We start from the raw sequence: 24127 nt of genomic DNA, 5'->3' as shown, positions 1-24127 counted from the left end.
GATGGGGCTGCCATCCGCTCGCTGAAGCAGCGGGAGCTGTGGAAGCTGCGGAAGAGTGCTTCCTCTTGCTCGCGACAGAGGCGGCTCCATGGCTGCCTGGCAGTGCCATTCGGTGGCTCATCGAATTCAGTCCGCAGAGCGCGCTCCGTTCCGTTCGTTTTGCTCGCTCCGTGCCGTTCAGAGTCCTGTTCGGTTCTGCTCGCTCGCACCCGCATCCGCATCCGCATCCGCATCTGCAGGAGCTGCCAGGCGTCCAGAGCCAGAGAGCCAGGTTTGGCTTCAGTTTCAGTCTCAGTTTCCGTTTCCGTTTCCCAGACTGAGCTGAGCTTGGCTTGGCCCGCTGAAGCGGATTCGAACTTCGGAACCGGACTTGAGACCTGAGACTTTGGACTTTGGACTTCGGACTTGTGACTTGGTGCTTGGGACTTCGGACTAACGCCTAGCACTAGACACACACTGGACCGCCAACTGGCCAAGTGAGCACTGCGCCCAGGATGCGAACGTAAACGTAAGCCCAGGACCTGCGTACCCACAACGCCCATGTGACAATCCGAGTGTGTTTTGTTTTATAACAAAGAAAGCAGCGCAGCAACATCAACGGGACAACAACAACAAAAGCAACAACAGCAGCAGCAGCAATGGCAAAAGGACAAAAAACGGTGTGGATGGGGTTGGACTGGCGGTGGTGAAGTCGAAGTGGGAGGGGGTAGGGCAGAGAAATAGAGAAAGCACAGCGGAATGATGGCGAAAAATTACATGAGCAACAACAAAATAGATGAACTTTTTCGTCGCTTTTTTTTTGGGCGTGTATGCCCATGTGTGTGTGTATGTGTTCGTGTGCCTGCTTTACGTCTGTGTGAGTGAGGCTGCGTCGTCGTCGTCATCGCCGCTGTCGCTGTCGTGGTGCGTGTCTTTGAATTTTTGGGTGTGGACTTGCTTCATGTTTCAGTTTCAGGCCCCACCCTTTCCAGTTAGCCACCATCCTCCAGCTGCCCCCAGCTACCCCCTGCCTCCCTCCAGCTACCCCCGCACGCTTGCAAAACTTTCCGCTAAGTAGCAACAACAACAGCAGCTGCGAAAAACATCGGGCTTAATAAAAATAATCACGGGAAAGTGCAATGGAGAAATGCAGTGGCAGCCCCACTGTCACTCTTTATTTTGTTTTTGTTCGAGTGTGTGAGTGAGTGTGCCAATCCCAACAACAACAAAAACAACAACAATAATAATAAGAGCAAGAACAACAGCAGCAACAAGAACCGCAGGCAGTCGCAACAACAATGGCCAAGTGCATCAAAAGTGCAGAAGGAAAACAGCGCGAAAGCAAAACAAAAGCCCCACCCCGTCGCCCACCAGCCCCTGCAACACATTTTAATTAAGAGCCTGCAATGACAGACCCCTCGACAGCCGACCCACCCACTCGAAACCACTGTGCACCACCACGCATCACCCAACAACCACCCAATCGCGCGATCAAGTTTGAGATTTTTATTATTATGAAATTTTCGCTAATTCGAGGCGGAAGGCCAAGCGGAGCAGCCTTGGGCGGCTTTTGGCGCGCTGAGGCTGGGGCCCCGCCCACTTTCTATGTTCCACTTCTTAACCCCCTCCATTGACCCATTTTGGCCCGCTCGCCAGCCGCATCCTGGAAAGTAAACAAACCGGAATGAGCAAAATGGATGGGCTCCAATAAACTCCTCTAAATAGCTTTGGTTTGAAAAGCACTTCCCAACGATTGCTGTTAAGATAAGGCAGCAGCAGGAGAGTTCCGGAAAAGTCGATGGGATCTCAAGTGCTGATAGTTCCATTGAAGGCATCCAATGAATCCCACTCTGATACCATCTCCTAGTATGATTCGTAACATTTACCACCAGTTCGTTCCCAGCAATCGGTTTTTTGGGTTTCATCTGTGTGGAGAATCTACAGATCTTGCACTGGCCAGTCGGTATAGAATCTATTTGGGGAACTCCCATCTCCCCCATCGACCCAAGGTCGTCGGCCAAGGATGCCTGTAATGTGCCACAATAACCATTGCGGCAAGTGCATTTCAGTCGGAGGCCAAAACTTCTGGTCCAACGCAACACAACACGGCACAGCACAACATGGCACAAACGCGAGGCGGGACAAACTGACATCGTGTTAGTTTATCCTGTTCCTGTTTCTGTTCCTGCGCCTGTACGTCCTTTTTGTTGCTGCTTCCATAGTTGTTTGGACGACGCGTTGTTGCAGCGGAATTTGCATTCGGCCAACTTTGGGCAGCGAACTTTTGTTTGCTTGTTGTTTGGCGGCACAACAAGCCGAAACTTGGGTGGGGTCCAATAAATTAGGTGCCAGGCAGATCTCGCCGGGCGGCGGGAAGGGACACCATCAGTGTCACACAGATAACACGTAGTCATTTTTCACGCCCGACCAGCACCAGGGAATCCTGCTCTTTTTTGGGAGTGCGAAAAGTAAAATAGGGCCAGTGTCGTTGTAACAAAGAAAAAGCGTTGACAGGCAACGTTGGGCCCAAACTAATAAGCAACCGGCCATGTTTGTCTAGAGGGGATTGGGGGCTGACAGCGGTCGCCGTCCTGTCAAATAAGACGTTTTCCTCACACTCACACTCCATCTCCCACTCCCACCACCGCCTATCCACCCGGTCATCTGTTCTGGCCTAAAGCTAACCCATTTGGATCTGACCTAACAAGGATCCGTTGGCCGGGAACGATAAAGCACGGCTAAAGAAAGGGAGCGCAAGACGCAGTGGCCAAGGACGTCGGGGAAGAATGTAATAGGGTGGTAGGGGGAATGGAACACACAAATAAATAAATACGTGTATTGCATTTGTGGGCGTGGTCAGTGAAAGAAGATGGTAAAACGGGTAGAGAAAGAAGACGAAAGCGGGAGGCGATGCTAAAAAGTAAATAACTCTAAAAAGGGTTCAGCTATGGCAAATGAACATGCACACCGAGAAAAACTGGGGCACAGTTAATAGGGTTGCTGTCCAAGAGGGACTGCTTCCTTAACCTTTACGTAACACAAGTACTTCTCTCTGTGCACTACCTGTCTCCAAAGCAGCCAAGTATAGCAAACGCAACTCGAGCCTAGCCCAGAGATGTCCGGCAAAAGTCATAAACTTACGCACACACAGAGGGATGATGATAATGCCATTGTCGGAGTGGCAGCAACAACGGGGAGGACCAGGAGAAGACGCTAGCTGGCAGAGCCGGAGCAACCAGCATTTTCAATCAAAAGTTTAATACGCCGTGAATTCATTACACGTCCGATGAATGATGTAGCCCCCGAGCTCCAAGCACCGACCCTGCCCCATGAAACGGCCAGGAGAGGGGGGGAGTTCTTTGTGAGGACTATGAGCCACGTTACCCGGGATGTCTGTTATTTTGGTTTCTTTTCTCATAAGATACAATTTATTGCCGCCATCATGTACGAAAAGTACGAAACACATGTAGGCACACGCAGACATTTACGGCATCCCCAAACACACGCACACAGATGTGTAGGGATGAGCCTTGAGAGGGGGGAGACATGCGGAGACAGCCGCCGAGGAGCCCATGACCTTCGCCGCCTTTGGCGGCCATTGCATGAGCATTCGGTCCTGCTTCCTTTGTGCCTTTGTGCTTGCCTGCCTGCCTGCCTGCTTGGCCCCAACAAAGTAATCACTCTTTCCTGCAAACGAGCCGAGGAAGTGGGGCAGTGGGAGAAAGTGGTTCCACCCCCGCTTATTGACAGCCAGGCAGCTAAGTGTCAAAACACAATTTAAGGCAAACCAGCAAACCAGGGGCTACGCAAAGCGGAGGGCCAACCGACAACCGACAAATTATAAGCCCAAACAGCTTCTGTTTGCCGCGCAGCCAGGAGATGCGAAAGGCGAAGACCGCCGCAACACGAAATGAAGTCGAGCAACTTGCTGACGCAGGAGCCACGACCCCTGCCCCTTCTCGGCGCAGGGGGTGGAATTCGATGATAACACGAAGCCGCAGCAGGCGACGCCCAAAGCCAAGCCCAGAGCTTTGGCTGTGGCGCACACAGAAAGGAACGGGGTGATCCAATAAGTGAGCAAGTAAATGAAAAGGGCATAAATATATATAGGTGTCTACTCGTAGACAAAGCACACGGAGTCCTACGGAATGTCATGGAATATCCAACTAAATTGCACAAGAAAAAAGGTTTTTCCGAGTGTACCAATAGCTACAAACGAAGAACAAATTCGGGCCGGAAAGCCAGAATGAGATACAGCGCAACTACCAGCACCCGCAATATGTGGAGATATTAATGGTGATGACTATCATAATGGCTAGACTGTGCGGCAAATCGAAAGGAGAGGGCTGGCAGATGGCAGAGGTCTCCGTAGATATCTGTATCCGCGTTCTCGCATTCCAACTCTCACGCTGCCACTTTCTGCCTTCCGATTCCCTATTCCCGTTTACCGATTCCTGTTTCCGCTGCTTCGGCTGCCTTGCCCTGCTCCGCCTTGTTTTGCCATGGCCTGTTTTTACTACCGCTACTGGCAGCATTCGAAATTCAAAGTGAAAATTTCGCGAGCAAATGCCGCATTCACTGCGGGAGTGGGGGGTAAGCGGTTGGGTGTTGCCTGAATCAGGAATCGGGAACCTGGATGCAGAGGCACAGGCGGAGGCGAGAGTGTGTGCCAGAGCAGCGATTATGCGGACCAATGTCGCATATAATTTATGTAGAATGGCAAGCTGCGCTCAAATTGAATCCGAGTGAAAAACTGTGTGGGCGGGAAGCGGGGGGATCGAAGGGCTGAGTACCCTGGGAGCTGGGAAACAATATCTGACATCTGTGTAGCATACATTTCTGCGCTGCCACAGTTGCTCGGAACTCCTTTCACTGCTGCTGGCAATGCTTCGTTCCATTGTACCCAGAATTTAATGCAAGACACCTATTACAATACCTGAGCAGTCCAGTTGATAAAACCCCCTGAGTTCTCATCATTCCAAAGGCAGCTACACTGCTCCCTCTTATTATTCAGTCCAGGGCGACGGGGATGGAGGTGGAATGCCTCGCCGGCGACCAGCAGGCGGCACGTTCGGCACAGTGGATCCAAAAAGGTTGCGAACGACATTCCCAGCAGAGGGGGTGCCAAGTTTAGCGATGTGCGAAAACGACTCCACGGTGCCTTTTCCGGCCATAACAAATTAGTAGCGGAAACGGAAATGGCGGAAAACGTCAACGACGAGTGTTGCCATTGCTGCTGCAGATGTTGCCTAGGTGTGTGCATGTGGATGTGTGCAAGTGTGCATGTGTATTTGTTGACGTGGGTGGTTGGGTAGATGTACTGTACACAACTTCTGTTGCCCGTTTGAATTTAGCAATGCGCAGCAGTCAATACAAGCCCATAAACTGCCTGGGGAAGCGAACAGAGGGAAAAGCGGCCAGCAAGCGGACCCAGCCTGTTCAGGAAAACGCAATCCATCCACAATCCAAACAATAGCACAGCCCAGACACTTGCATCCCGGCCAGATGCACTAGAGACCACCGGAGCACTGAGCACCGGATCCCAGCGAACTTCAGGATCTAGTAGTCCACGAGCCATGATTCCCAGTCGCGTCAAACTGAAACGCGGCACGGACGGACCGACGCCCACGGCCACGTCCGCGCCCATGCCTATCACAATGCCAAAGCAAACGCCAATCGCCACTTTGAACACTGCCAGCTGCCAGCACAATAGCACAACAAGTAGACGAAAGCCAACCCTCACCCCTCCAAGCGGGCCCATCTCGCTGCTCCTTTTCACAGTACTGACCCTGCTGATCCTGGACACCAGATCCTGCCAGGGCCTCCGACTAACCAACGGAGGCGGCAGCCTGAGCAAGGGCGCGGCGGCCCACAAGGAGCAGCTCAACATCGGCCTGATCGCGCCGCACACGAACTTCGGAAAGCGCGAGTACCTGCGCAGCATCAACAACGCGGTCACCGGATTGACGAAGACGCGCGGCGCCAAGCTGACCTTCCTCAAGGACTACTCCTTCGAGCAGAAGAACATCCACTTCGACATGATGTCGCTGACGCCAAGCCCGACGGGTGAGTGTCCTACACAAAGCTCCTTTTCTCCAATTATGTAGGTACCTCTTGCTACTCGAGCGCAAAATTTGCTTACTGGCGTTAATTGTGACCACGGGGCCGCAGGTCACAGGTCACGGGTCACAGCTCACAGCTTACAGGTCGTGGGCGCCGACACCTGGTGGGCTCTTGATTGCGTGCGCATTTTTAATGGCCGTTCATTTAGAGCTTCTTAAGCGCTTAACCCCTTTTGCCACTCACGACGACGCAATAAAGCGGAAACGTGAATAAAAATTAAAATGATCATGAAAACGAAAATGAGGAAACGAAGAAAAATACTTAATGAACGCGGCGTACATAAGTAGATGACCAGGCCAAGCCAGGCTGTAATTAAACGCGTGCAGAGTTGTCAACGCTTTACGGCATGGTTGTCAACGACTTGGCTTGAAAGCGAGCTTGAATGAATGGCCAAGTGCAAAGTGCCCTTGTAGTTAGGAACGCATTATAAGCATTGAAATCCGCGGGCCAGCTCCTGCCAGGGTTGTGAGGACAGCCAGAAGCATATTCGCGGTGAGTTACGTTTTTCTGCTCTGGTTGAATGACAACTCGTTTTTCAGGTGCGATTGTGCTAGTGGCACATTTGTGATTCCAACAATTTATGCCCACTCCTTTTCGCCTTGCTTTCTTTTTTGATTGCATAATCCCGAATCCCGGATTCCGTTTTGCAAGTTCAAAATCGCATATCAAAAGGCTGCGCTCGAAGTGTCCATGTCTACAAATTGCATTCTCTGTGCCACACGCAACTGCCACGGACCAGGACCAGGACCCGACTCCTACCCCGAACCCGAACACGAAACTCGCATCGTGGCACAAAAATATGCACAGCTATAAAAGGGGCCGCAGCAGAAGCAGAACTTAACATCTCCGGGCGGGAAGTGCGATGTAGCATGTGGAAAGTGGGCAGTGGGCATGGCCAGGAGTGATTGCGCCTGGGTCAGCCATGTGCATATGGATGTGGTGAGGGGGTGGACAAGGGCGGACTTGATGGCATATCGAAATTTTATGTCGAATTTCCAGAGTTGGCCAAATTGATAAAGTAAACACCAGAGCGGGATGGGGTAAAGGGAAAATGCGAGCGCAAACAAAACCCAAATGAATTTCCAATGATGTTTAAATGTTTATCATGGCCAGGACCTTGAGAATACGAGTATCTGTGTGAACGCAAATTACAACACATGGCAAACAAAGTCTGTCTGTTGATTGCCCCTCCCCAGGTCTATGGGGAATTTATAATGGATTTCTATAGCTTTCGCACCCACGCACACTCGCTTACTCGCTCACTCGCATTGAAAGGAACCGAACCGGGCATGTTCAGTTGCTGAGACGATTGTTATTTCTCTCGAATGTCGAACAATAAACGCGTGATGCTGCCTTGAAACCCCCCACCAGTCCGCATTTTCCCGCATTACCGCCCTCTTTTGCATCCGCCTTAGGTGGACGAGTCTGTCTTTCCTCTCCTTTCCTCCTGTCCTGACGCCTGATTGCATTCCCGTTCCCCATTCGCACTGCTTCCATTGATTGCCGGACATAGTTTGGCAGGACTTGTGCCAGCAAGTTCTATAATAATCGTATGGAAATTGAATTCAAGTCAGCGGTCGTCCAGTTGAAGTTGTCATCCAACCCATTCACATTCCCTGCCATGAGCATTAAGTTGGATGAGCTGTGCAGGTCGGGCGAAAAGTTCCTTTTAGACAAGTGCCTTTCATTCTCATGCCTTTTAGTCTGCCCGACAGCGTAGTAGATGATTTTGTGTCAAAGCAATTTCATACAAAATCGTATTTACTTTAACCCCTAGACACAACAAACGATTACCAGGTCAGGTTTGGGGCGGCTGAGCCCGAGCTGTGTGAGCTTGCCCCTTTCTCGTGGCAGCCATAAACTTTGATGGCCTTATTATCGAGTTTGGCTCATTTGCGGCGATGGAAAACAGGGCAATTACCTCAGATGAAGGCTGTAGCCAAGAACGAGTCTGTGGGGATAGTAGTAGTGAAGGCGGCACAATATAATCCATTCCACGGGAGAATTTTTTAAAAGCGTGCTCCCCAAATGGGCTGGCAGAGCAATGGGAAACCTGGTGAAACGGGTGGTCAGAACCAATAATCGTTATCACCACTTCAACAGGACCATCAACAACAGAGCCACATTTTCAGGCAGACAGGTTAACCCTTTTTCGGTTTGCCACCCACTGCACACACACAAGTACTTTATGTACATATGTACGTGTAATCTGTCCTCCTCCTACCCCTCTGCACCTGCCACTGCCACTTCCACTCGATTCCCGCCCATTCTTTGACACGTCCATTAGTATCTGCTCATCCGGCTGATTTGCATTAATTGCATAACAATAGTAGCAGCCAGTAGCCAGCGAAGCCAAATTGATGGGATAATTGAGCGCTTTGTGCAACCGAGTGACCCACGTTTCGCACTGCCCGCAAAATTTAACCTGTTGTCCCATCTCGATGTCAGTCGCCGGTTGACCTTGAACAATTGCGAATTAAGCCAGCCTATAGCCAGGCACACGCATCCTGGGTGTCGTCCGCGCCGAAAGCGATACCCTAACTGCAATTGAAGGCTGAGTGGGGAGGCAATACACCAACTTTCATGCTGGCCCACATGGCGTATGGGCGATGCCGTCAATAAGCGGTTGATTGAATGAATGATCCCGTCCAGTTGTCTCCACTTTGCTAAATGACATTTTCATTTAAATCGAACCGAGCGGAACTGGAGCCCGGGACCCATGTATCATATATCACTCCATTGTGAGCCAGTATCCGGTCCGACAACCCTGATCCCCAGCAGCCAGCCCTAAGTCATTTTTCTTGTCGCTTCCATTGCTTTTCTATCGGGTGGAGGAGGATGTCAACTTCCATCACCATCTTTTATTATTAGCCATTGAACCCGCGATTACTACCCTGCTGGCCACTGCAACTGGCAATGAATGACGAGGTCCAGCGACTCTGTCGGCGCCGTTAACCTTGTTTACACCATGTTTGCATGCCACCTCTTCCCACCCTTGCATTCCCTGCAGGAGAAGAACGTAAACGAGAAATGCCCACCGCATTAATAAGCTGTTGTGGCCGGATCCTGCTCCTGCTCCTGTCCTGTCCTCTCCAGGTCTGGTCTCTCCGTGTACCTGCCAGGTGGCGACTCCCACCGCTGCAGCTGGAATAGCGAACACTACTGGCTGTGTTACCGAATTGGTTGACAACGTGAAAGTACTCGGCCGCAGCTGAAGTTCCCTGGCGGTACATGCCTGCATATGAGCCAGGGGCCATCCACCAGCACTGTAGCACTGTAGCACTGTAGCACTGTGTCCTGCTCCCGAAACAAGCCCCAAACAAATGGATGGATGGCAGCCAGGATGGTAAGCAAAGCAGGCGACTGGGGAATGAAAACGGAAAAGAAACGGACCCAAAGCCTGCGGCCAAGAGGGGCGAGATGGGATGGGCGTAGGCCAGCCCAGGCCAGGCCAAGCCAAGTCAAGCAGGACAATGGCCTGGGCAGTGGACAAGAGCTGGGGTGGAGGGTAGCAGCAGACATCGAGTCCCCACCACAGACACACTGGGGGAAAAAGCCATCAATAAATGGACCCAGAGCAACCCAAAGAAATCCAAACTGGTGGCTGATAAATTGAACAGCTCCCATTACGTTTTATAGTCTGTCATCTGGTCTAGAAAGTCACGGCTAACAGCATTTATTGCCACGAGGAACTATTACAGATCCAAGCTGCATAAAATTAGCTCTAAGCTACTTCAGTCCCTTAAATTAAAAGGATATTTGGACTTTTTCGGCACTATGCCATTTTTTTTGCCAGTGCACACACAGCCAGCCAGCCAGCCAAACGGAACCCAAATCCAGCCGCAGTCCGACGCTGTTCCACTAATTGGCGCCGTCGTAAGAAGAAGGCGCATCCTTGGAGTCACTAGCAGGTCAAGAATGGCCCTCGGGCCTAATCCTGCCACGCCCCAGACTTTTTCCTCTTGCCTGGCGTCTTGTGCCTTCAGCCGGACGCAGAATGTGTGTATGTACGCTATCTGCTGCTCTCGCTGGGAGACTTTTGAACTTGGACCACTTCTCTTGGGAATGAAAATGGACTAGGCATCGGGCCCTTGGGTGGCGCCATTGGGGAAGGAGCATGTGCGTCGATTCGGTTTCGGGTTAAAAGCTATGAACTTCGCTTAAGTCTGTTGACATCGCACACATGCCTGCGGTCACGGAGCCGACAAGAGGTGCCGGACAAGGGATGGTCAGTGGTCACCGGTCCCCGCCGAGCAGACCAGACACAAAATGGACACTGAATTGCCTGATTATACACGCTCAGCTGCTAATGATGGCCCAGGAGCACACCGAGCAGGGAAGGCCAAGTCCATAGCGCAAAGCCCAAACTCAGAACCAGCAAAACGGCTCCCATTCGAACTGAGGCCCAACCACGCCTAATGGCCCGAATGGCCAAGTGGTTGCGGTTGTGGGCCAGGCTGCTCGGTGGTCTGGTCTGGGTGCCAACACGCTCTCTGGGGAGCTGGAGCTGGTGGGTGAAGACCGTTCGCAAGGCTCTCAAGTTGCCGGGCCGTTGAAACCTTAGAAGGCATAAGATGGGGGCGTGGCGCTCTGTAGGGCGAGTGAAAGGGGCGGAAGAACTACTTTGACGCTTCACTTTGCACCAAAGTTTCACCTTCCCCCCCGCAAGCCATTTTCAACTGGTCGCCGTGTCAGCAGCTGCGGAGTAATTTGGCGTGGCTGTGACGCCCGCGTCCTTGGGCGCTTCTCCGGCTGCCAGCTTACTCACAGCTCCTATTTCAGGATTCATGGAGAAGATCATTTCATACAATATCACTGCGATCCTGGTCCCCACTATGGATTACGTAAGTTCTTGGCCATAATCATACAACCTGACTTATTTCATACTTGGACTTGGACGGTTTTCTAAGACCTCTGAAATCTTCGAAAGCATATCACGGAGCAGCTCTAAGATACGAGTCAGCTAAGCTGACGTAGTAGAAGGTGCACGCCCAACATTTCCGCGTGTATGGGTGTGCCCCATTTACAGCCTGTGTGTGTTGAATACTTCACGTGCAAAACTCATCCGACAAAAGCATGAGAAGCGAAAAATCATCTGGCAACACTTTGATATTCGATAAGATGTTTGGACGCTTTCGTCGGCGCTTTCTTACTAATGTCCTTGCCGTCCTTGCTGTCCTTGCTGTTCTTGCTCTCTTGTCCCTGTCATTGTCGTCATGCGAGTTTCGGCTCTTCGTATCTGCGTGGTGGAGTGGTGAGCTGGTGAAGTGCGAGCGGGGAGAAGTGGGAGCCGGTGGCGTTGGAGCCCGTGACGTCAAGTTATAAAATATGAGGCTGTTCCCAGCGCCCAGCCCAGCACAGCCCACCCCAAGCCTCTAGTTTAGTTCGGGTCGCTTTGCTTTCCTTCAGTCACACAGTCCTTCATGGTGTCGCCGCTCGCTTAGTTGTTGTTACACTGCCATACATGGCATTTCTTTTTATTGGCATGCCACGCCCTGTCGGAACTGTGCGTGTGCTCGTAAGGAACGGGTGGCCGGATGGGTGGGAAGCTGCGGGTGCCTAGGATGTCTGGGGTGGGCTGAGGTCACAACTTTGAGTGGCAGGATTCGCAGTTGAATAACTAATTCAACCGACTAGTTTCCGAGTCCGGGCCAAGCACACAGATATTTCCTCAACATTTCAGCGGAAAGGAGCTATTTAGCTGTGATGGACTTCATTTAATTTATTTTCAATTTCTAAGAATTAAGCTTGAAGCTGCGCTTTCCTTTGAAGATTGCCGAATCGCCATCTAGAAGCAGCAGCACCTGAATTTACACCTGTAATCGATGCTACAGGAATGTGTGACGATGCTGCAAATATTTAATTGTGTGCACAATGTGAATCCACCCCCTGCCAGCTAACCCAACAGGCGAAAGTTTCCATCGCTTTTGATGCGGGTTTCACATTCGGTTGCCCGATACCAGCGACTAGCTACTAGCTTTTCCCTCCCAACTACCCGTATTGAGTTTCCCAATTCTGGATTATCGAGCGCGAGTCAAAGTGCTGGGACATGGGACAGCTGCTACTCCTAACTGTGCTTTATGTCATCCTGCTACGCGGATGTCGATGCGGATGCGGAAGCGAATGCGAATGCGAAGTTTTCTGTGTGCTGAGAGATACACTTTCGAGGGCAACTAGATTTATGTTCTGCCTGGGTGGAGCGCCTGTCGGCGCTTTTTCCACTTGCCTGCGTCGAGCGGAATGTAAAAAGTTGCTCAAGAGCGGCAGGAGGATGCGGATGCCAGTGCGGATGGCAATGTGAAGTGGTTGGGCGACGCGCTCACAAATGACACCTTCCCTCCACTCTGTTACTTGCATTGTTGGCAACTTGTGATAACTTGCGATAAAAACGAAGGCAATTGAATGATGCTTAAATGAAATTAATGGATGTTATAATAAGTTGACAGACGCATCCCCATTTCCCCTCAGCCAGGGCGCCCCTGCGGCTGCTGTCAGAGCAGACAAGACGAGCAAGGACGAATGCGAAAGGACTCAAAGCCGGAGCCAACTCACAGCCGACAGCTGTCAGCTGACTCCTGCTCTGGTACAACAATCAGCTCCTCCCTCCTTCAGCACTCAAATTGGGGCTGTGTCAAAATTCAATTTGCACATTACAAAAAGCCAGTTTCGCCCGCTCCTTTGTGGCACCAAAATTGTAAGCTTCCTGAGTCCTTTGGGGCGGCAAACATGGTTGAACTGCCGCTCACCTTGACGCGCTCCGCATTACCTCACCGCATTACGCACTTTGGGGTCTGGATTACCTCTAACGTGAGTAGGATTTGGGACCCCCAGAACCCCACCCCATCCACTCATTGGACCTCCCAGCTAGTTCCAGTTCTAACAGTTCCACTGAGAGCTCCCTGCGGAGGCGACGGGACACGGGCCGGTCACTCGACACTTGGTAATGCAATTACAGGGTGCCTAATGCACGCAATTAAATTCGTAATGGACGTGCCGGAGGAATCAAAAATGCTCCATTAAAACGAAATTAAATTTTTGGGAGCGGGAGGGCGTGCTGTGGCCTGACCGGGCCAGGCCTAATTTCGTTAAGTGAATTTCTATTCTCGGTTAAATGCGAACAAAGGTCGTCAGTGTGAAGAAACCCACCCGGATTCCTCCCCATGGGCATTCCAATCAAGCTTGGGGCCATCGTCCATCGCCCATTGCCCATTGCCCGTCGATCCATCATCCCGAGTGCGGTTGCCTATGCCTGTGGCTGTGCCTATCCATCCTGCCATCCATCTGCGTATCTTTGCATCTATACATATCTGCGGCTTTGAATCCATCCGGGCGAGTCCCGACATGGAAATGGTAATTGAATGCAGGGATACTGCAAGACGTCTGCGGGTAGGATGAAAAATTAGCAGACCCCAGCTACCGAGACTTTCCCCCCATCACCCCCACCCACCCTGCAATCCGACATCGTAGCCCTCTAGTAGCGATGGAATGCAGATAGCAGAAGTAAAGTGATGAAAAAGTTAATTAAACTTTTTGATGAGATTTCACATTTTGCCAAAGCATTGACAGAAGACTGACAGTCCTACGGGGGCAAGGGGCCAACAGAGGGTATCGCAAGTTCCCTAGGACTTGACAATGTCTTGTCATTGATTTCGCCTCCGCCTTCCAGGCAGGCAAAACTTCCGAAATTGTCTATAGTCACTGGTGAACAATGGCATCGGTTGCCAAATCACGGCACCCAGTCACCCACACGCAACGCCATCCTTAAAGTTCTTCGAGATTGCATATGGATTAATTACCATGTGACTGTGAAGAACCGCCCCGCAATTCCTCAAAAAAAAAGGTCACTTGGCTGGTAGGCTGAACAGAGACCGCGCAATGTGCCCCGACCGCCGTGAGCACCCATACACCGCATCCTTGCGTTGGCCACAACCAATAAAAGGCTCCCACTCCACCGGGTAGCACCAGCCAATCGTAAAACAAGTTCGGAAGGTGGCTAATCTGCAATTAATTGCCTCACATCTGTACACAAGACACGCACGAGCTGAGATTGAGATTTTGATTGGGATGGGGGATAGGGAATGGAGTTGGAATTGGAATCGGGATCAGCAGCTGGGTCTGAAGCGGTTTTTGGTGGGTTTGGTCGGTCAGGTAAGCAAATGAGCACGGACGAATTGCACTGAGGGAGCCGCAGGCAAATCTGATTCGTTGGGAATCCAATTCTTTCTGAATTTAAAACCAAACTACTACGAGACTCCCATGAATTACAACACCCAATGCTAACGTACATATCTCTTTGTCCGTCAGCAATCCTAAGCACACTGTGCAAGGAGTTCCTCCGCGTGAACGTCTCCGCAATCCTGTACATGATGAACAACGAACAGTTCGGGCACAGCACGGCCTCGGCACAGTACTTCTTGCAGCTTGCCGGCTACCTGGGCATCCCGGTTATCTCGTGGAACGCCGACAACTCGGGTCTGGAACGACGGGCCTCGCAATCGACGCTCCAGCTACAGCTGGCTCCAAGCATCGAGCACCAAAGCGCCGCAATGCTGAGCATCCTGGAGCGCTACAAGTGGCACCAGTTCTCGGTGGTCACGTCGCAGATAGCCGGCCACGATGACTTCGTGCAGGCGGTGCGGGAGCGCGTGGCTGAGATGCAGGAGCACTTCAAGTTCACCATCCTAAACTCGATCGTGGTCACCCGCACCAGCGACCTCATGGAACTGGTTAACAGTGAGGCCCGGGTGATGCTGCTGTATGCTACGCAGACCGAGGCCATCACCATCCTGCGCGCCGCTGAGGAGATGAAGCTCACCGGAGAAAACTACGTCTGGGTAGTCAGCCAGTCGGTCATAGAAAAGAAGGATGCCCACTCCCAGTTCCCCGTCGGCATGCTTGGCGTGCACTTCGACACCTCCAGTGCGGCGCTCATGAACGAGATCTCTAACGCAATCAAGATCTACAGCTACGGCGTGGAGGCCTACCTAACGGATCCAGCTAACCGGGACCGCCGCCTCACCACTCAGTCTTTGTCCTGCGAGGACGAGGGACGCGGTCGCTGGGACAACGGAGAAATGTAAGTGGAGATCCCAATGCTGTGTGCTCTGCATGCTTGCATCCGAAACGATCCGTCGTAGGGTTTAGATTAAGGTGAAGTGAATTGAAGGACGACACAGAAGAGCATCCTCATTGAAATAGTGAAGAATCTTGTAGTCAAAATGAGCCCGGGGCCTTCTATTAAGCGTACGGTCTCTTTCCCAGCTTCTTCAAGTACTTGCGCAACGTGTCCATCGAGGGCGACCTTAACAAGCCGAACATCGAGTTCACGGCGGACGGGGACCTGCGCTCGGCGGAGCTCAAGATTATGAACCTCCGGCCCAGCGCCAACAACAAGAACCTTGTGTGGGAAGAGGTAAGTGGGCGTTGCTTGCATGCTTTTCTCAGTCCTTTCTCACTTTGCCACTCTTCCCACGCTCACTCTTCCCGCTCCACTCTGATCCACTCTGATCCAATCTGATCCACTCTGAACCACGATCCACGACCCAATCTGATCCCGCACTGATCAATCGATCTCGCACCGCTTTGTACTTATGCTGATCTGAACCACGACTCCAATTGGGGCAGATTGGAGTGTGGAAGTCCTGGGAGACGCAGAAGCTGGACATCCGCGACATTGCGTGGCCCGGCAACTCGCACGCCCCGCCCCAGGGCGTGCCGGAGAAGTTCCATTTGAAGATCACATTCCTCGAAGAGGCACCCTATATCAATCTGTCGCCTGCGGACCCGGTGAGTGGCAAGTGCCTGATGGACCGTGGTGTGCTCTGCCGGGTGGCGGCCGACCACGAGATGGCCGCCGACATCGACGTGGGCCAGGCACACCGCAACGAGTCCTTCTACCAGTGCTGTAGCGGCTTCTGCATAGACCTGCTGGAGAAGTTTGCCGAGGAACTCGGCTTCACCTACGAGCTGGTGCGGGTCGAAGATGGTAAATGGGGTACCCTCGAGAATGGCAAGTGGAACGGCCTGATCGCCGACCTGGTCAACCGCAAGACGGACATGGTCCTCACCTCGCTGATGATCAACACGGAACGCGAGGCGGTCGTCGATTTCTCTGAGCCCTTCATGGAGACCGGCATCGCCATCGTGGTGGCGAAGCGCACTGGCATCATCTCGCCCACGGCTTTTCTGGAGCCCTTCGACACGGCCTCCTGGATGCTGGTAAGTAGCCCCCTCTGAAGACGTGCTCTGTCCAGCCTTCTCACTGGTAAGTGTCCTTGCTCCTTGCTCCTCCTTCTCTTCCTTTCTCTGCGCCCAGGTGGGCATAGTGGCCATCCAGGCGGCCACCTTCATGATCTTCCTCTTCGAGTGGCTCTCGCCCAGCGGCTACGACATGAAGCTCTACCTACAGAACACCAATGTCACCCCGTACCGCTTCTCCCTGTTCCGCACCTACTGGCTGGTTTGGGCCGTGCTCTTCCAGGCCGCCGTCCATGTGGACTCGCCGCGAGGTTTCACTTCGCGCTTCATGACCAATGTGTGGGCCCTCTTCGCTGTGGTATTTTTGGCCATATACACTGCCAACCTGGCCGCCTTCATGATAACGAGGTAAGCCGGAGTCTTCGGGCTCGGACTTAATGTCTGACTTAATATCACTGTCCACTTTTTAGGGAGGAGTTCCACGAGTTCAGCGGTCTCAACGACAGCCGTCTGGTGCATCCCTTCTCCCACAAGCCCTCCTTCAAGTTCGGCACCATCCCGTACAGCCACACGGACTCGACCATCCACAAGTACTTCAACGTCATGCACAACTACATGCGGCAGTGAGTTGCTCCCAGGGCCTAGAGTGGGTTTGGTTCCACGCAGCACTGATCTTCCATCTCTCGCAGGTACAACAAGACGAGCGTGGCAGATGGAGTGGCCGCCGTGCTCAACGGCAACTTGGACTCCTTCATCTACGATGGCACAGTGCTGGACTATCTGGTTGCCCAGGACGAGGACTGCCGGCTCATGACCGTGGGCAGCTGGTATGCCATGACGGGTAAGCCCTTCCTTTCTTCTTCCTCTCCTCTCTGACGGGCATTAGATTGTCATTTGAAGTTATTATTAAATTAGTTGCCAGCCGCACACAGTTTCCATCAGCTCGTAAACTGTGAAACTGTGAAAACGACTTGGCTAAAAGTTAAAGCGCGTCAAGTATGGGTGGCAAACTTTTCACTGTTGCTGCCAACACTCACTTGGCTCATTAACAACATTTGTAATATACGTTCAACATTGGGCGAAGTCGTTTTCGTTTCCGTGAGATACACTGGTAGAAGAGATGAGCATATGAGCGGCAGTCATGTTGAAACATTTCCATTCCTTTCGCTTCAGGGTACGGGCTGGCATTCAGCCGCAACTCAAAGTATGTGCAGATGTTTAACAAGCGGCTGCTCGAGTTCCGAGCGAACGGGGACCTAGAGCGGCTGCGACGCTACTGGATGACGGGCACGTGCCGTCCGGGCAAGCAGGAGCACAAATCCTCGGACCCGCTGGCGCTGGAGCAGTTCTTGTCCGCCTTCCTGCTCCTGATGGCCGGCATTCTGCTGGCGGCGCTCCTCCTGCTGCTCGAGCACGTCTACTTTAAGTACATCCGCAAGCGGCTGGCTAAGAAGGACGGCGGCCACTGCTGCGCCCTCATCTCCCTGTCCATGGGCAAGTCGCTGACCTTCCGGGGCGCCGTCTTCGAGGCCACCGAGATCCTGAAGAAGCACCGTTGCAACGACCCCATCTGCGACACACACCTCTGGAAGGTCAAGCACGAGCTGGACATGTCTCGCCTCCGTGTCCGCCAGCTGGAGAAGGTCATGGACAAGCATGGCATCAAGGCGCCGCAGCTGAGGTAAGTGTAAGTGTTCAACGGTGCTCCGCATCCGCAGAACACAGGTTCACGACCCACACACCATCATCATAGTGAGCTAGACTAACACTGTGTCCATACACACGTCTCTCTGCAGGCTGGCCTCCTCCTCGGACCTGCTAAACCACCATCATCTCAAGGAGCGACCGCCACTGCTGGGCAACCTGAGTCTCGCCGCCAGCGCCCAAGATCTATACAGGTGGTAAGTTTTCTTTGTGCATGCCTTTTCCTGCACGATCCCCTGCACAACGATTCCTCACTCCTAATTCCCTCCTCCCGTGGCAGTAATTAAATTAAGCAATTGCTTAGGATAACATTCCAGCACGGTTCAGTGTTCTTTTTCCGGAGCGGAACGGAACGAGACTCGTTACTGGCCTCGCTAATGATGCCGGGCAGCTGCTACAGCGATCCAAGTCGCCCCTTGGGGCATTTCTCTGGTTTCTGCTCTAATATAAATATATGGAAATGACTTTATTAAATTACTTTATCTCGGTTCCTGATTCAGCATACAGACTCGGTCTGGAGCCCATACCACACACCAGCGCCCCAGTCAACAATCCCCACTGCCCACTGCTCACTCCCCATGCCCACAAACACGGGCGGGGAAACAGTCCTTGGTTATAGTCTTTAGTTATAGCACAATTTCCGGCAGTTCCTGTTGTCATTCATGCCAGCACAGGAGGGCAGTGGCAATGGAGCCGTGCCTTTGTGTCAAGTGACTGTGAGGTTGCGAGATTGTATGGGTCTGTCCATTTGCATATCGTCCACAATGGGTCGGGCGCCGGGTAGATAATCGGATGTGGGAACGCTTTACGACCGTCCACAGTTGCCCGTCCAGCTGCAACCCCTTGCCAGCAGGGGCAGCAATTAACGGATCAGGGTTCCCAGCATCCAGCAGTGAGAAGCTGGCAGCCAGCATCCACATTATCGTTTCCATCTCCATTGGCATCGCCAAGCTCCGCACTCCTCCTCCTGTTCCTCCACCGCAAGTTCCAATGGTCAGGCAGTCAGTCAATCTCTCTGTATCCGTCCCACTGCCCGGCAACACAAGCCCAGTTTTGTGTGGGGCCGGCCAACACCTTTATCTGTGCTGCTCCACCACCTGCCAACCAACCTCCGAGCCAGTGGCTCACTGCTTAGGACGACTTTGTGGTGCTTCACTGTAGGGTGGATGCTATTCAAAGGGCCCTGCGGACTGCGGATTATAAATCTGTGCAGGACAAAAGACTAAGGGGTACTCAATCCTGATCAGCCAAATTTAATGGGTCTGGATGTTTTTGCGTTTTACTAGAAACTCATTAGTCGACTTTTTCCTCGAATACTGGACATTTTAGGAGAAAAAGTCTGAGTTCCCAGGTACTTTACTGTGTGCACCTTGTTCTCCAGGCTGGTCTCTGCTTCAAACACTTGCCGGTTGAGCTGCTCTGGACTCCTGCTCGATTCCTTTGTTTGGCAGTGTGGTTTGTGGTGGTACACAGTGGTTTTGTGCAAAGTTCAGCGATTATATCTGTTCTTTGTTGCATCAAGTATAACGTTTTATATTTCGGGCCAGAAAGCTCTGATACCACCTATTCTTGTAAGCCCACGTCAAGGGTTTTCTTTTTTTTTTGTGTCCTGTGTCCCAAATCTCGTCCACCGTACCAGCTCGGATGCCAGAAGACATTTGCATTAATTACTGACAGGTAAACAGTCCGAGACCTGTTTCGCCGAATTGGCATGGGGCGGTGGGCGTGGTCGAACAGGTGGAGCGTTGTTCTATGCGGTTGCGTGTCTGCTGTACGGTGTCCTAGTCCTTCGTCCTCCATCCTGCTCAGTGTCTGTTGTGTGCATTATGGCGTGCCAAGATTTATCCAACGCCACGAATGGATAGTTATTTATGTCGGCTTTTGCTTTCCGCCAATGCTTCGTTGTGGACCTGGGAGTGGATCTTCCCCGCTCCTTCTGCGCCCTGCATCCTGCAGGTGTTAAAGGTGCGCATCCACAGGGGGGCTGCTCATCGTTATGGATGGCAGTGAATCCGTTTTTCGCAGAACACGTTCCACGTGCTGACTTTTGGCTTTCATGTTAACCAGCTTTCCGCCGCACCAAAACAGAGACAACGAAACTTCTCGAGCTCTCCAAATTAGGTTGGGGCTACGGAAGTGTCCTAAATTGTTAGCCAAAACACTCGTACATACATATGCATTCGGCCGACGGACTGGGAGTCCGGGTAAACGTGGATAAAACTTCAAAGTCGAGCCAGAAAGTTTGGCGCAAGAAATGGGGGCGTGGCATGCGGGCTGATAAATTGATGATGGCCAACGGACAGGAGTGATGGAAAGAAGGGAAACGGGGAATCGAAAACCCTTTATCGGAATGGAACACCTGTCCGATCGTGTGACGGCCACTCTGGCCTCACCTCCCATTGCTCGCCCCCTTTCGATGATTCGCTTTTCGCATTTACTTTTTGGCACTAATTTATTTACATGCGAATCCTTGAGTGCTCGCCCCGTTGGACCCTGATTGATTGATGATGCCCAGGTCTTGCGCCATCGCATCCGCATCCCCCTTGTCCTCCTCCCCACCCCGCCCCGCCAGTAGTGCTAATGTTTTTGATTCTCCACGGCAACACACTCACTCACACGCCGAACGCGTCTTCTGCCTTGACACACATATCCGCATTTGCTGGCAATCGGAGCTGCTGCCAGTATTCCAGCATCCGCCCATTCCACACGCAACTACCCAACTACCCATCATCCCATCCCCAAGAGACCCGATTACAATTTGTCACATTTTTCATTGGATGGCATGCTAATTAGCGTGGCCCGCAACGCATGTCCTGCACCAGTTAATCCGTTAAGCATGCTTGGTGTTCCGTAGCAGTAGCATATACATATCTACGCGATGCGTGCACGGTCCCGAATCATTCAACTAACACTCGGGGCTTAACCCTTTCTCTCTCTCTTTGCAAACGTAAAACCAAAAAACCAAAACCCATAATGGGATCGCAGGTCGTACAAGACGGAAATCGCCGAGATGGAGACAGTGCTTTGAAGCGTTTGGAGCACTTGGAGCTGCACACGGAGAAGCGACTGTTACTCACACTAGACAAACATTCGCAATCGAGCCGGAGTGCCATCCTTCAGCGAGTACGTCTAATCAAAATCAACGTTTCAAACAAAATGTGAACTAAAAGCTTTCGAAAGTTAGGGACGAGATAGCGAAAGAGAAATTGAACCCAAAGCGCCTCACGAAAACCGCACACACACTCGATAGTCAGTAGTAGATAGTCGAGGATAGAGAATCCAGAATCAACAATCCACAATCCAGAATCAAGAACTAAGCCCAGATTTGCAGCCCAGAAAAGCCCAGAGATTGTATAAAGTTAAACTAAATGTAAAACAGTAAAACCAAGCATTAAACTAAGTGGAACACGGGAAGTAACAAGCAAAAAACAAGCAGCCGCCGCACGAGTATTTCATAAACAAAGTTTTAAAGAGAAGATGGGGAGATCAACCGTTGCATTTTTGGCGATTGAACTGTTAAGCGTTAACATGAAGCAGTAGAGGAATAGGAGTAGGTCCAACCCAGAGTTGGCCATGTTTGTATGTAATCCGTTTGATTGTTTGTGATTGTTGTTTCATTTGTTGTCTTTTTTTGGATAGTCAATATTTACGAATCATATTCAAGTAAGCGTATGTCGAAGGCAAACACGATGACGAGGACGAGGAAAGGCGCCGGTTGTCACGCCCATTATTAAATGTACACATTAACAGATTTATATGTATTTACTATGATTACGACGATATAAATGTTATTGCATATACACGTACATACATATACATATACATATACATTTAAAGAACAAACAAGAAATATTTACATATGAATATACATATATGTATGTATCTTATATTTTTCTGTTTTTGATATAAAAATTGCTTATGCGCCGCCAGCAAAAACAAGACGAAAAACCAAAAACCAAATACACAAGAAGAATCAAAAGCAAGGCCAAACACGAAATTTTCATCTCGCTATGAGATTCCCACACGACTAAACAAGGCTTCATTTTAGTTTCTCCCTCCCGCTTAGCTGCTTTCCTTTGTTTCTTTCACTTTCACTTTCTTTCGCTTGCTCGCTGAGAGAGAGTCAAGCCCCCGCACACCCGCACCCACACACCACTATCCTCCATTATCCTAGTCATCCTGGCAAGGAGAATAGGCAAATGAGAAATTCACCCGTTGGAGTGACTCCTGCATGTGAAAGTTATGGCAAACTCTCTCCCCTCTCTCTCAACTCAACCACTGCTTACTGCACACCGCCCCTCACCACACACCCACTCACCTAACTACGAGAGATAAAAAATATTTATAAATGTGCATTGTTGTTGTGGCGAGCAAAACATGCTTAAATCAGATTTAAAGTAAACTTGAAATCGAATTAAATATGTACAAAGGTTAAACGATTTAAACTAAAAACGCGACGTAAATAATTAATGAGCTAACTGACGAATCGGAGGAGATGTATTGTGTTGGTATTTATTTATGTGTGTCTTCTAAGTGTTTAGCGATCCTCGAGGATCACCAATACTAAAAGCAAGCGCAAAACGTAAATGTAAACGAAAAATTGAACTAACTAATGCAAATTTAAACAAACTTAATATACACTAGACAACCAAACACGCACGGCCGCTTAGCTGTGCGTGTGCTTCTTCGAGACTCTTTTCGTTAACGTAACGCCATCTCTGTTTGTTTAAGCCGTTATACAGTTATACCGTTATGTTCCACGCACACACCCCACTCGCCGTTCAAAACGACGACAGCGGTGCGAGCGAGACAGCACTGCAACACAGCACTACAACTAGAACACAAGACGAACGGACTCATGAACTAACTAGTGACAAAAACGGACAAAAAACAACAAGAACGAAAACAATGTTAACAGAAAACTAGAAAACAAAACAAAGAAACTTATTGAGTTTTATTTGCAAAAGAGTGATTTTTTGTAGTGGAAATATTTTATACACAAGATACGGATGGTTCAAGCGGACGACATAGCGAATGTTAATTATTACGTATATGTATATATTTTTTAAGACAAATTGTTCAAATTTATTATACGAATACTACCAAACAAAGCGAGTCGATACCAAAGCAAAGCCGAATCGAAAACTGGAAAATGATGTTGCAGACAACAAAATAGTTTTAATAGAATGGAGAGGATGTCGAAGAAGGGAACGAAGGAACGGAGAAGAGAAGTGAAAACAAAACGGAAAAACGGACAAATTAAAACAAGTAAAACAAGTTAACATTACATTATATAAGTAGTTAGTAATTTAAAACTAAACCCAAAGAAAATAAGCTAAACATCACGACAAATGATAAAAGCATTCAAAAAAAGGTTTATGTATACAAAAAGATGTTTTTTTTAATATATTATTAATGTTACTAAGTTACGAGTGCGAATAACGAGCGTGCACACAGTCACACTGTCCAGACACCCACACCAACACGAATAACGAGTGCATTTTGTTAGATGTTAAACATATGTATGTAGCATGCTGAGGAGAACAGAAACCAAATCACAAGCATCAATTGAAGTCGAATCAATTTTTAAACGCAGAGATATGTACACCTCCCCGTGCATAACGCATAACGAGGGACAGAATTCGAATCTCAATCCAAAAACAAAACAAAAGTCGGTCGCCAGCTCCTGTCCCCCGTCAGCACGTGAGCGAAGGAGGGAGCGGGACAGGACGGCACGGCACGACGACCGATCGTATTTCAAGTTACTAACACAACACAATTTTTTAACCACGCCAGAGGATCGAGAAAAGCGTTTCACGTACTAATCTAAGCAAATGGAATATGCGTACATTGTTGTGGTAGTTACAGATGGCGAGGAGCATACACGTAATTAAAATATAAACAAACTTGCAATAAATGTGTATACAAAAGGTATTGCGTTGCGTCATTCGCTTGCAGCAGACAGGGATGGGAATGGTATAAAGTCTGATTGCCGACTGACTTACCAAAATAGATGAAATCATCCGCCGTCCCTCGTTTGAACTACGAAACTCACCACGATTTTAGCGATGACCCGGGAAAAGTCCGCGCACTTTCATCCATACACTTTCCGCGAAAATTTCGA

General features: G+C 50.5%; 1 protein-coding gene across 3 annotated transcripts; it reads left to right on the top strand.

Annotated features, from left to right (window-relative positions):
• The first annotated feature begins 145 nt into the window (after positions 1-145).
• Positions 146-23937, top strand: LOC6616001 (glutamate receptor ionotropic, NMDA 2B). 3 transcript variants are annotated; one of them, XM_032724138.1, is made up of 12 exons: positions 146-508; positions 5334-6045; positions 14407-15178; positions 15364-15514; positions 15727-16320; positions 16418-16707; positions 16770-16922; positions 16989-17140; positions 17473-17980; positions 18096-18197; positions 20989-21582; positions 21643-23937. In XM_032724138.1, the coding sequence occupies exons 2-11, from the start codon at positions 5556-5558 to the stop codon at positions 21029-21031; spliced, it is 3255 nt and encodes a 1084-aa protein (XP_032580029.1). In that variant the 5' UTR covers positions 146-508; positions 5334-5555; the 3' UTR covers positions 21032-21582; positions 21643-23937. The 3 variants fall into 3 exon arrangements, with proteins under 3 accessions (XP_032580029.1, XP_002040367.1, XP_032580028.1); XM_002040331.2 differs by having other exon boundaries at positions 18096-18200; XM_032724137.1 differs by lacking the exon at positions 146-508 and adding an exon at positions 4798-5232 and having other exon boundaries at positions 18096-18200.
• Positions 23938-24127: the final 190 nt, after the last annotated feature.

This window comes from Drosophila sechellia, chromosome X (genome assembly GCF_004382195.2).
Source record: "Drosophila sechellia strain sech25 chromosome X, ASM438219v1, whole genome shotgun sequence".
Taxonomy (NCBI): Eukaryota; Metazoa; Arthropoda; class Insecta; order Diptera; family Drosophilidae; genus Drosophila; species Drosophila sechellia.
Note: the sequence above shows the minus strand (reverse complement) of the source record. Positions and strands in the feature narration are given on the sequence as shown.